Source organism: Opisthocomus hoazin, chromosome 39 (assembly GCF_030867145.1).
Source record: "Opisthocomus hoazin isolate bOpiHoa1 chromosome 39, bOpiHoa1.hap1, whole genome shotgun sequence".
Classification (NCBI taxonomy): Eukaryota; Metazoa; Chordata; class Aves; order Opisthocomiformes; family Opisthocomidae; genus Opisthocomus; species Opisthocomus hoazin.
Window position 1 is genome coordinate 134883 of NC_134452.1, and position 13365 is coordinate 148247.

The 13365-nt window shown below is 67.8% G+C and overlaps 1 protein-coding gene across 2 annotated transcripts; it reads right to left on the minus strand.

The window, feature by feature from the left end:
- Positions 1–826: 826 nt before the first annotated feature.
- Positions 827–12257, minus strand: LOC142365438 (cytochrome P450 2G1-like). Of its 2 annotated transcripts, none has more exons than XM_075446216.1 (9): positions 12044–12257; positions 10184–10346; positions 9042–9191; positions 8813–8973; positions 8564–8740; positions 5819–5960; positions 5538–5725; positions 1957–2072; positions 827–1864 (listed from the first exon to the last, which is right to left on the minus strand). In XM_075446216.1, the coding sequence occupies exons 1-9, from the start codon at positions 12209–12211 to the stop codon at positions 844–846; spliced, it is 2286 nt and encodes a 761-aa protein (XP_075302331.1). In that variant the 5' UTR covers positions 12212–12257; the 3' UTR covers positions 827–843. The 2 variants fall into 2 exon arrangements, with proteins under 2 accessions (XP_075302331.1, XP_075302332.1); XM_075446217.1 differs by having other exon boundaries at positions 1596–1864; positions 1957–2098; positions 12044–12247.
- Between the last annotated feature and the right edge of the window lie 1108 nt (positions 12258–13365).

Consider the following 13365-nt stretch of genomic DNA (forward strand, 5'->3'; position numbering starts at 1 on the left):
GGAGGCAGCAGGCCAGGCGATCGATAATGGGTGATTAAGGGCATGACCTGATCAATAAGTGCTGATTCAGCACGCTGTGCAATCAATAATGGGTGATTAAGGGCATGACCCAATCAATAAGTGCTGATTCAGCACGCTGTGCAATCAATAATGGGTGATTAAGGGCATGACCCAATCAATAATGGGGAGGAAGCAGGCCAGGTGATCAATAATCAATGATTAAGCCCCCCCATGTAATCAATAGTTGGTAATGAAGCACTTCTGGCAATCAATAATCAGTGATTGAGCACCCCATGCAATTAATAATTGGTAATCAAGCAGGTCAGGTGATCAATAATCAATAATTAAGCACACCATGCAACCAATAATTAGCAATGAAGCAGGTCAGAGGATCAATAATTGATAATTAAGCACCCCTGCAATCAATAATTAGTGTTGAAGCCTGTCACGTGATCAATAATTGATAATTAAGTGCCCTGTGCCATTGATAATTAGCAATGAAGCCGGTCAGGTGATCAATAATCAATAATTAAGCCATCGATAATTAACGCTGAGGCCCATCGCAGCCCCCCCCATCGCAGCCCCCCCCCATCGCAGCCCCCCCCATCGCAGCCCCCCCCATCACCCCCCCATCCCAGCCCCCCCCATCCCAGCCCCCCCCATCGCAGCCCCCCCCATCACCCCCCCATCGCAGCCCCCCCCCCATCGCAGCCCCCCCCATCGCAGCCCCCCCCCCCTCGTTGCAGCCCCCCCCCCCCTCGTCGCCCCCAAACGGCGCTGGGGGGGTCCCGGCCGCGGAGCAAACCCGAGTGACGCTGCGACCAGGGGGGGTGGAGGAGACGTTTATGGGTGGGGGTCCCGGTGCCAGGGTGGGGGTCCTGGTGCTGGGGGGGGGTCCCTGTGCCAGGGTGGGGGTCCTGGTGCCAGGGTGGGGGATCCCTTTGCCGGGGTGGGGGTCGTGGTGCTGGGGTGGGGGTCCAGGTCCCTGTGCCAGGGTGGGGGTCCCGGTGCCGGGGGGGGGGTCCCTTTGGTGGGGGGGTTGTCCTGGTGCCAGGGTGGGGGTCTCGGTGCCGGGGTGGGGGTCCCTTTGGTGGGGGGGTTGTCCTGGTGCCGGGGTGGGGGTCCCAGTGCCAGGGTGGGGGTCGTGGTGCTGGGGTGGGGGTCCCAGTGCCAGGGTGGGGGTCGTGGTGCTGGGGTGGGGGTCCTGGTCCTGATGCCGGGGTGGGGGTCCCTTTGATGGGGGGGTTGTCCCGGTGCCAGGGTGGGGGTCCCGGTGCTGGGGTTGGGGTCCTGGTGCTGGGAAGGGGTCCAGGTCCCGGTGCCAGGGTGGGGGTCCCTTTGGTGGGGGGGGTTGTCCCGGTGCTGGGGTGGGGTCCAGGTCCCGGTGCCGGTGTGGGGGTCCCAGTGCTGGGGGGGGGTCCTGGTACTGGGAAGAGGTCCAGGTGCTGGTGCGGGGGTCCTGGTGCCGGGGTGGGGGTCCTGGTCCTGATGCCGGGGTGGGGGTCCCTTTGATGGGGGGGTTGTCCCGGTGCCAGGGTGGGGGTCCCGGTGCCAGGGTGGGGGTCCTGGTCCCGGTGCCGGGGTGGGGGTCCTGGTCCTGGTGCTGGGGTTGGGGTCCTGGTACTGGGAAGGGGTCCGGGTGCTGGTGCCGGTGCGGGGGTCCCTTCCCTGGGGGGGGGGTCTCAGCGGGCCTCGAGCCGCAGGCGGTAGCGGGGGGGGACGTTGGCGAAGCCCCCGGGCAGGGGGTCCGCGGGCAGCTGCGCCGGGGGCACCAGCGGGCGCAGGCGGAAGCTCTGCAGCACGGCCGTGAGGAAGAGGAAGAGCTCCATCCTCGCCAGGGCCTCGCCCAGGCACACCCGCTTCCCTGGGGGGGGGACGGGTGGGGGGGCGTTGGGGGGGTGTGCAGAGACCCCCCCCCACCCCACGCCCCCCCACGCCCCCCCGCGGCGGCGGTACCGGCGGAGAAGGGGACGAAGGCTTCGTTCTTCCGGAAGGTTCCGTCGGCGGCGAGGAAGTTGGCGGGGTCGAAGGCGTCGGGGCGCGGGAAGGCGGCCGGGTCGCGCAGCGCCGAGCTGAGCAGGGGGTACACCTCGGTGTCCTGGGGGGGGGGGAATGGGGGGTCGGGGGGCGCGCGGGGGGAGGCGGCCGGCGCGTGGAGCGGCGCGCGTGGAGCAGGGCACACGCAGCAACACGCGTGGAGCAGGGCACACGCCACAACACGCGTGGAGGAAGGCAGCTGGTGCAGGGCACATGCCGCAACACGCGTGGAGCAGGGCACACGCAACAACACGCGTGCAGCAGGGCACACGCCACAACACGCGTGGAGCAGGGCACACGCAGCAACACGCGTGCAGCAGGGCACACGCAGCAACACGCGTGGAGGAAGGCAGCTGGTGCAGGGCACATGCCGCAACACGCGTGGAGCAGGGCACACGCAGCAACATGCGTGGAGCAGGGCACACGCAGCAACACGCGTGGAGGAAGGCAGCTGGTGCAGGGCACATGCCGCAACACGCGTGGAGCAGGGCTGCTGGCGCAGGGCACACGCAGCAACACGCGTGGAGCAGGGCACACGCAGCAACACGCGTGGAGCAGGGCACACGCCGCAACACGCGTGGAGCAGGGCACACGCAGCAACACGCGTGCAGCAGGGCACACGCAGCAACACGCATGGAGCAGGGCACACGCAACAACACACGTGGAGCAGGGCACACGCAGCAACACGCGTGCAGCAGGGCTGCCGGCACGGGGCACACGCTGCAACACGCATGGAGCAGGGCACACGCAACAACACGTGTGGAGCAGGGCTGCCGGCGCAGGGAACACGCCACAACACGCGTGGAGCAGGGCACACGCAACAACACGCGTGCAGCAGGGCACACGCCACAACACGCGTGGAGCAGGGCACACGCAGCAACACGCGTGCAGCAGGGCACACGCAACAACACGCGTGGAGCAGGGCACACGCAACAACACGCGTGGAGCAGGGCTGCCGGCGCAGGGCACACGCTGCAACACGCATGGAGGAAGGCAGCTGGCGCAGGGCACACGCCGCAACACGCGTGCAGCAGGGCACACGCAACAACACGCGTGCAGCAGGGCACACGCCACAACACGCGTGGAGGAAGGCAGCTGGTGCAGGGCACATGCCGCAACACGCGTGGAGCAGGGCACACGCAACAACACGCGTGCAGCAGGGCACACGCCACAACACGCGTGGAGCAGGGCACACGCAGCAACACGCGTGCAGCAGGGCACACGCAGCAACACGCGTGGAGGAAGGCAGCTGGTGCAGGGCACATGCCGCAACACGCGTGGAGCAGGGCACACGCAGCAACATGCGTGGAGCAGGGCACACGCAGCAACACGCGTGGAGGAAGGCAGCTGGTGCAGGGCACATGCCGCAACACGCGTGGAGCAGGGCTGCTGGCGCAGGGCACACGCAGCAACACGCGTGGAGCAGGGCACACGCAGCAACACGCGTGGAGCAGGGCACACGCCGCAACACGCGTGGAGCAGGGCACACGCAGCAACACGCGTGCAGCAGGGCACACGCAGCAACACGCATGGAGCAGGGCACACGCAACAACACACGTGGAGCAGGGCACACGCAGCAACACGCGTGCAGCAGGGCTGCCGGCACGGGGCACACGCTGCAACACGCATGGAGCAGGGCACACGCAACAACACGTGTGGAGCAGGGCTGCCGGCGCAGGGAACACGCCACAACACGCGTGGAGCAGGGCACACGCAACAACACGCGTGCAGCAGGGCACACGCCACAACACGCGTGGAGCAGGGCACACGCAGCAACACGCGTGCAGCAGGGCACACGCAACAACACGCGTGGAGCAGGGCACACGCAACAACACGCGTGGAGCAGGGCTGCCGGCGCAGGGCACACGCTGCAACACGCATGGAGGAAGGCAGCTGGCGCAGGGCACACGCCGCAACACGCGTGCAGCAGGGCACACGCAACAACACGCGTGCAGCAGGGCACACGCCACAACACGCGTGGAGCAGGGCACACGCAGCAACACGCGTGCAGCAGGGCACACGCCACAACACGCGTGGAGCAGGGCACACGCAACAACACGCGTGCAGCAGGGCACACGCCACAACACGCGTGGAGCAGGGCTGCCGGCGCAGGGCACACGCTGCAACACGCGTGGAGGAAGGCAGCCGGCACAGAGCACACGCCACAACACGTGTGGAGCAGGGCTGCCAGAGCAGGGCACACGCTGCAACACGCATGGAGGAAGGCAGCTGGTGCAGGGCACACGCTGCAACACGCATGCAGCAGGGCTGCTGGTGCAGGGCACACGCCGCAACACGCATGCAGCAGGGCTGCTGGTGCAGGGCACACGCCACAACACGCGTGGAGCAACGCAGCTGGCACATGGAGCAGCACGCATGGTGCAACATGCATGGAGCAGCACACGTGGAGGAATGCAGCCGGCACACAGAGCAGCACGCATGATGCCACATGCACGGTGCAGCACGCCTGGAGCAACGCAGCCGGCACACACCACAGCAAGCCCGCAGCAGCGCAGCCGCCGCATGGCATGCATTGCAGCACGCCCACAGCAGTGCAGCTGCCGCATGCAATGCGCCGCAGCCAGCATGGAGCAACGCAGCCAGCATGCGCTGCAGCACGCCCGCAGCACCACAGCTGTTGCATGGCATGCACCGCAGTGCGCCCGCAGCCATCGCATGGCATGCGCCGCAGCACGCATGGAGCAACGCAACCGGTACACGCTGCAGCACACCCGCAGCAGCACAGCCGTCGCATGGCGTGCATCGCAGTGCACACGAAGCAATGCAGCCGTCGCATGGCATGTGCCGCAGCACGCATGGAGCAATGCAGCCGTCGCATGGCACGCGCCGCATCACGCCCGCAGCACCGCAGCCATCACATGGCACGCGCCGCAGCACGCCCGCAGCCGTCGCATGGCATGCACCGCCGGCATGCACGGACCAACGCATGGCATGCACTGCAGCACCCCCGCAGCACCGCAGCCGTCGCATGGCACACGCTGCAGCACGCCCGCAGCCGCCACATGGCATGCACCACAGTGCACATGGAGCAATGCAGCCATCGCATGGCACGCGCCACATCGCGCCCGCAGCCATCGCATGGCATGCACCGCAGCATGCACGGACCAACGCATGGCATGCACTGCAGCACCCCCGCAGCACCGCAGCCGTCGCATGGCATGCACCGCATCACGCCGGCAGCCATCGCATGGCATGCACCGCAGCACGCATGGAGCAACGCATGGCATGCACCGCAGCATGCCCACAGCCGTCGCATGGCACGCACCGCAGCACGCATGGAGCAATGCAGCCGTCACATGGCACGTGCCGCATCACGCCTGCAGCACCGCAGCCATCACATAGCATGCACCGCAGCACGCCCACAGCCGTCGCATGGCACGCACCGCAGCATGCCGGCAGCCATCGCATGGCATGCACCACAGCATGCATGGAGCTATACATGGCACGCGCCGCATCGCGCCCGCAGCCACGCCTGGCACCTTGGGGATGAGGTAGCCGCGGAAGAGCGTGTCGCGGGTGACGCGGTGCGGCAGGCTGAGCGGCAGGAGGTCGCCGCAGCGCTGCAGCTCGTGGATGACGGCGTCGGTGTACGGCATGCGGCCGCGGTCCTCGGCGGCGGGCACGCGGCCGCGCCCGATCACCCGCTCGATCTCCTCCTGCACCTTCTCTGCGGGGCCGAGGGGGGGGGTCCCGGCTCAGGGCTCGGCGTCGGGGGGTCCCGGGGGCGGGGGTGCCCCCCACCCGCCCCGCCGCAGCTCACCCTGCACCTCGGGGTGCTTCATCAGCATCAGGAAGCCGTAGCGCAGCGTGGACCCCACCGTCTCGGTGCCGGCGAAGAAGAGGTTGAGGACGGTCAGCTCCAGGTTCTCCAGGGTGAACTCCGACCCGGGGCGGTGCTTCTCCTGGGGACGGGGGCGTCAGGGGCACCCCTGGGTGCTCGGGATCACCCCGGGGTTCAGACGGGACCTGGGATGACCCCTGGGTTCCTCAGCTCACCCCAAGGTGCCTGGGATCACCCCGGGGTTCAGACGGGACCTGGGTGCTCAGGATCACCCCCAGGTGCCCAAGTGACCCAGGGTGTGTGGGATCACCTCAGGGTTCAGATGGGACCTGGGATGACCCCCAGGTTCCTCAGCTCACCCCAAGGTGCTCAGGATCACCCCGAGGTGCCCGGGACCACCCCGGGGTTCAGATGGGACCTGGGATGACCCCCAGGTTCCTCAGCTCACCCCAAGGTGCCTGGGATCACCCCGGGGTTCAGACGGGACCTGGGTGCTCAAGATCACCCCCAGGTGCCCAAGTGACCCAGGGTGTGTGGGATCACCCCAGGGTTCAGATGGGACCTGGGATGACCCCCAGGTTCCTCAGCTCACCCCAAGGTGCCCGGGACCACCCCAGGGTTCAGATGGGACCTGGGATGACCCCCAGGTTCCTCAGCTCACCCCTGGGTTCCTCAGCTCACCCCAAGGTGCCCGGGAGCACCCCAAGGTGCCTGGGATCACCCCAGGGTTCAGACGGGACCTGGGATGACCCCCAGGTTCCTCAGCTCACCCCAAGGTGCTCAGGATCACCCCGAGGTGCCCGGGACCACCCCAGGGTTCAGATGGGACCTGTGATGACCCCCGGGTTCCTCAGCTCACCCCTGGGTTCCTCAGCTCACCCCAAGGTGCCCGGGACCACCCCAAGGTGCTCGGGATCACCCCAGGGTTCAGATGGGACCTGGGATGACCCCTGGGTTCCTCAGCTCACCCCAAGGTGCCCGGGACCACCCCAAGGTGCCTGGGATCACCCTGGGGTTCAGATGGGACCTGGGTGCTCGGGATCACCCCCAGGTGCCCAAGTGACCCAGGGTGTGTGGGATCACCTCAGGGTTCAGATGGGACCTGGGATGACCCCCAGGTTCCTCAGCTCACCCCAAGGTGCCCGGGACCACCCCAAGGTGCTCGGGATCACCCCAGGGTTCAGATGGGACCTGGGATGACCCCCGGGTTCCTCAGCTCACCCCAAGGTGCCTGGGATCACCCCGGGGTTCAGACGGGACCTGGGTGCTCAAGATCACCCCCAGGTGCCCAAGTGACCCAGGGTGTGTGGGATCACCCCAGGGTTCAGATGGGACCTGGGATGACCCCCAGGTTCCTCAGCTCACCCCTGGGTTCCTCAGCTCACCCCAAGGTGCCCGGGAGCACCCCAAGGTGCCTGGGATCACCCCAGGGTTCAGACGGGACCTGGGATGACCCCCAGGTTCCTCAGCTCACCCCAAGGTGCTCAGGATCACCCCGAGGTGCCCGGGACCACCCCGGGGTTCAGACGGGACCTGGGATGACCCCTGGGTTCCTCAGCTCACCCCAAGGTGCCTGGGATCACCCCGGGGTTCAGACGGGACCTGGGTGCTCAGGATCACCCCCAGGTGCCCAAGTGACCCAGGGTGTGTGGGATCACCTCAGGGTTCAGATGGGACCTGGGATGACCCCCAGGTTCCTCAGCTCACCCCAAGGTGCCCGGGACCACCCGAGAGAGTTCAGATGGGACCTGGGATGACCCCCAGGTTCCTCAGCTCACCCCTGGGTTCCTCAGCTCATCCCAAGGTGCCCGGGAGCACCCCAAGGTGCCTGGGATCACCCCAGGGTTCAGACGGGACCTGGGATGACCCTCAGGTTCCTCAGCTCACCCCTGGGTTCCTCAGCTCACCCCAAGGTGCCCGGGAGCACCCCAAGGTGCCTGGGAGCACCCCAGGGTTCAGACGGGACCTGGGATGACCCCCAGGTTCCTCAGCTCACCCCAAGGTGCTCAGGATCACCCCAAGATGCCCGGGACCACCCTGGGGTTCAGATGGGACCTGGGTGCCCTGGAGCACCCCAAGGTGCCTGGGATCACCCCAGGGTTCAGATGGGACCTGGGTGCTCGGGATGACCCCCGGGTTCCTCAGCTCACCCCTGGGTGCCCGGGACCACCCCAAGGTGCTCGGGATCACCCCAGGGTTCAGATGGGACCTGGGATGACCCCTGGGTTCCTCAGCTCACCCCAAGGTGCTCAGGATCACCCCAAGATGCCCGGGATCACCCCGGGGTTCAGATGGGACCTGGGATGACCCCCAGGTTCCTCAGCTCACCCCAAGGTGCCCGGGACCACCCCAACGTGCTCAGGATCACCCCGGGGTTCAGATGGGACCTGGGTGCTCAGGATCACCCCCAGGTGCCCAAGTGACCCAGGGTGTGTGGGATCACCCCAGGGTTCAGACGGGACCTGGGATGACCCCTGGGTTCCTCAGCTCACCCCAAGGTGCCCAGGACCACCCCAAGGTGCCTGGGATCACCCCAGGGTTCAGATGGGACCTGGGATGACCCCCGGGGTTCCTCAGCTCACCCCCAGGTACCTGGGATCACCCCAAGGTGCCTGGGATCACCCCGGGGTTCAGATGGGACCTGGGTGCTCAGGATGACCCCCAGGTCCCTCAGCTCACCCCCAGGCACCCGAGCTCACCCCGGGGTGCCCCCTCAGCCCCCACCTTCTCCATCTGGAGCAGGAAGCAGTCGATGAAGTCCCGCGGGCACCCCGGCTCCAGGCTCCGGGCGTTGTCCTGCACCCGGCGGGCGATGAAGCTCCTCACCCTGGCCAGCAGCCGCGGGACCTTGGTGTGGGGGCCCGGGAGATGCTTCAGGAAGGTCTCGGCCATGTCATAGAACTGCCGGCGAGCTGGGTGGTCAGAGGCGAGGCTTCGGGGGCGGGGTCCCCAAGCCCCCCACCCAGCACCCACCTGCGCCCAAGGGGTGCCGATCTCCTGGAAGACCTCGTTGATCATCTGGAGGAGCTCCAGGAACTCCGGGTCGCCGTACTCGAAGCGGTTCCCGAAGACGACGGAGCAGATGACGTTGGAGACGGCGCAGCCCACCTTGAACGTCGGGTCGAAGGGTTGGCCTGGGGAGGACGAGGCTGCTCAGCACCCATGGGTGAAGACCTCCCCACCCCACCCCGTCGCCCGGCACCTTGGGTGCGGCGCAGCTCCTGCAGCAGGGCCTGGGCTTCCTCCTGGATGCGGCTCTCCAGGGCGCCGCGGCCCATCCCGAAGTCCCGCAGCGTGGTCAGGGAGAAGCGGCGCAGCTGGCGCCAGCGCTCGCCGCCGGAGAAGACCACCCCTGGGTGGGGGGGCACCCAAGGGGCGCGGGGTGAGCGCCCGTGGGGCAGGGGGGCCAGAACCCACGGGACAGGGGTGACCACCCATGGGGGCAATGGGGTGGGCAACCATGGGACAAGGGGGTGGGCAACCATCAGATCGGGGGGTGACCACCCATGGGGACAAGGGGGTGGGCAACCATCAGACGGGGGGGTGACCACCCATGGGGACAAGGGGGTGACCACCCATGGGACAGGGGTGGGCACCCATCAGGTTGGGAGGAGAGCACCCATGGGGGCAATGGGGTGGGAAACCATGGGGACAACGGGGCAAGGACTCATGGGACAAGGGCGTGGGCACCCATCAGATCGGGGGGGTGACCACCCATGGGGACAAGGGGGTGGGCAACCATCAGATCGGGGGGGTGGCCACCCATGGGACAGGGGTGGGCACCCATGGGGGCAATGGGGTGGGCACCCATGGGGCAGGGGGGCGAGAACCCACGGGACGGGGGTGACCACCCATGGGACAAGGGGGTGGGCACCCATGGGACAAGGGGGTGGGCAACCATCAGATCAGGTGGTGAGGACCCACAGGGCAGGGGGATGACCACCCATGGGGGCAATGGGGTGGGCACCCATCAGGCCACATGCTGAGCACCCATGAGGTCAGGAGGAAGACCATCCATGGGACCAACAGGGTCAGCACCCATGAGATCAGAGGGATGACCACCCATGGGGGCAATGGGGCGAGCACCCATCAGTTGAGGGGTTGAGGACCCACAGGGTAGGGGGATGACCACCCCTGGGACCAACGGGGTGAGCACCCATGAGATCATGGGGATGACCACCCGTGGGGGCAATGGGGTGAGCACCCATCAGACCACATGCTGAGCACCCATGAGATCAGGAGGAAGACCACGCCCAGGAACCAACATGGCGAGTACCCAGGGCACAACCCCCACCCTCCTGACGCCCCACCCACTGTCCCGGCGGGGGGTCAGGGTGCCCTCACCATGCCCTCGGAAGGTCTCCTCCACCGTCGGCAGGCGCCCGCGCCCGGCGAAGGCCTCGGCGTTGCCCACCAGCGCCTCGCGCACCGCCGCGTGCCCGCTCAGCACCACCACCCGCCGTGACCCCACGTAGACCGTGAAGACGGGGCCGTACTTCTTGCTCAGCTGCGGGACCGGGACGTGGGTGGGGGGCACCCATCGGGGGTCTTCAACGTCTCGATGGGTTCCCACCACCCCCCTGACCCCCACCCACCCACCTTCGGGGGTCTTCAACGTCCTGATGGGTTCCCACCACCCCCCTGACCCCCACCCACCCACCTTTAGGGGTCTTCAACGTCCCGATGGGTTCCCACCACCCCCCTGACCCCCACCCACCTTTGGGGGTCTTCAACGTCCCGCTGGGTTCCCACCACCCCCCTGACCCCCACTGATGGTTTCCCACCCCCCTGACCCCCACCCACCCACCTTTGGGGGTCTTCAACGTCCTGATGGGTTCCCACCACCCCCCTGACCCCCACCCACCCATCTTCGGGGTTCTTCAACGTCCCGATGGGTTCCCACCACCTCCCTGACCCCCACCCACCTTCGGGGGTCTTCAACGTCCCGATGGGTTCCCACCACCACCCTGACCCACTCCCAATGGGTTCCCCCCACCACCGTGACCCCCACCCACCCACCTTCGGGGGCCTTCAACGTCCCGATGGGTTCCCACCACCCCCCTGACCCCCGCCCGATGGGTTCCCACCCCCTTGACCCCCACCCACCTTTGGGGGCCTTCACCACCCTGATGGGTTCCCACCACCCCCCTTGACCCCCACCCACCTTCGGGGGTCCTCAACGTCCCGATGGGTTCCCACCACCACCCTGACCTCCTCCCGATGGGTTCCCCCCCACCACCCTGACCCCCATCCACCCACCTTCGGGGGTCTTCACCGTCCCGATGGGTTCCCACCACCACTCTGACCCCCACCCACCTTTGGGAGTCTTCAACGTCCCGATGGGTTCCCACCACCCCCCTGACCTCCTCCCGATGGGTTCCCCCCACCACCCTGACCCCCACCCACCCACCTTTGGGGGTCTTCAACGTCCCGATGGGTTCCCACCACCCCCCTGACCCCCACTGATGGGTTCCCACCACCCCCCTGACCCCCACCCACCCATCTTCGGGGTTCTTCAACGTCCCGATGGGTTCCCACCACCCCCCTTGACCCCCACCCACCTTCGGGGGTCCTCAATGTCCCGATGGGTTCCCACCACCCCCCTGACCTCCTCCCGATGGGTTCCCCCCACCACCCTGACCCCCACCCACCCACCTTTGGGGGTCCTCAACGTCCCGATGGGTTCCCACCACCCCCCTGACCTCCTCCCGATGGGTTCCCCCCACCACCCTGACCCCCACCCACCCACCCACCTTCAGGGTTCTTCAACGTCCCGCTGGGTTCCCCCCACCCCCCTGACCCCCGCCTGATGGGTTCCCACCACCCCCCTGACCCCCACCCACCTTCAGGGGTCTTCACCACCCGATGGGTTCCCCCCACCACCCTGACCCCCACCCACCCACCTTTGGGGGCCTTCAACGTCCCGATGGGTTCCCACCACCACCCTGACCCCCACCCACCTTTAGGGGTCTTCACCACCCGATGGGTTCCCACCACCACCCTGACCTCCTCCCGATGGGTTCCCCCCACCACCATGACCCCCACCCACCCACCTTTGAGCTAATTCAACGTCCCGATGGGTTCCCACCACCCCCCTGACCCCCGCCCGATGGGTTCCCACCCCCTTGACCCCCACCCACCTTTGGGGGCCTTCAACGTCCCAATGGGTTCCCACCACCACCCTGCCCCCCGCCCCCCACCCACCTTCAGCAGCGACTGGAGGGTGCTGGTGGGGGAGATCTGCAGGAGGTTGCCCAGGAGCGGCAGGGCCGGGGGGCCGGGGGGCAGGCGGCCGGGGGCCCTCGGCCGCAGGGCGAGGAGGAGGAGGAGGCCGAGGAGGAGGAGGAGGAGGAGGAGGGGGACGAAGGTCATGGTGGCGGCTGGGCTCGGGGGGCCTCGCCCGGCGGCTTTTATGCGGCCGCCGCGGGGGTTGCACAAAGCGACCTCTGCCCCGGGGGGGCTGCCCACACGCGTGGCCCCGTGACGGGGGGCGTGGGACACGCGTGTTCCCCGGGCCGTGGGGCGTGTCCCCAGGCCATGGCGTGTGGGACACGCGTGTTCCCCAGGCCATGGTGCGTGTCCCCAGGCCGTGGGGCATGTCCACACGTGTGTTCCCATGCTCTGGTGCGTGTCCCCAAGCCGTGTTGTGTGGGACACGCGTGTTCCCTGGGCCGTGGGGCATGTCCACACGCGTGTCCCCAAGCCGTGGTGTGTGGTCACATGTATGTCCCCAAGCCCTGGTGCGTGTCCTCGTGCAAGTCCCCATGCTCTGGTGCGTGTCCCCAAGCCCCGTGCGTGTCCCCAAGCCCTGGTGCCTGGCCACACGTGTGTCCCCGAGCCCCGTGCGTGTCCCCAAGCCCTGGTGCATGGCCACACGCGTGTCCCCGTGCCCCGTGCCTGTCCCCGTGTCCCTGCCGTCCCGCGGTTGCCCAACGTCCGGCCCTCGCACGTGGCCCCAGGGCTCCAGCAGCCGCGGCCATGCCCGGCGTGCAAACACGGCCGGCACACACGCGTGCGGCCCCGTGACCCTGGCATGTGTCCCCGTGTCCCCAGGTCCCCGTGCATGGCCCCACGCCTCGTGCGTGGTCCCGTGTGCCCATGTGTGGCCCCGTGCCCTGGTGCGAGTCCCCGTGTCCTCGTGCCCACACAGCACGGTACGGCACAGCGTGACATGGCATGGCATGACATGCACGGCACGGCACGGCACGGCTTAGCGTGGCACGGCGTGACACGACACAGCCCGGCATGGCTTAGCGTGCCTTGGCATGGCTTAGCATGACACAACACAGCCTGGCATGACTTAGCGTGGCACAGCATGACATGGCCCGGCCCGGCGTGGCTTAGCGTGACACAGGACAGCCCGGCATGGCTTAGCGTGTCCTGGCATGACACGGCCCGGCCCGCCTTGGCGTGTCCCGGCCCAGGCCCCCCCGGCCCAGCCGCAGCTGGGGGGGGCAAACTGGGTGCTGGGGGGGGCAAACTGGGTGTCAGGGGGGGCAAACTGGGTGTCGGGGGGGGAAACTGGG

Bases quoted from the DNA above. Each gene is read 5' to 3' on its own strand.
- LOC142365438 (XM_075446216.1), bottom strand. From the start codon at position 12,211: ATGACCTTCGTCCCCCTCCTCCTCCTCCTCCTCCTCCTCGGCCTCCTC. The intron at 5,961-8,563 runs GTGGGGGCTGAG...CCCCGTCCCCAG, and splicing joins TCCTGCTCCAGATGGAGAAG to GAGAAGCACCGCCCCGGGTC. The intron at 2,073-5,537 runs GTGCCAGGCGTG...CCCCCTGCTCAG, and splicing joins GCGGCTACCTCATCCCCAAG to CTCGGCGCTGCGCGACCCGG.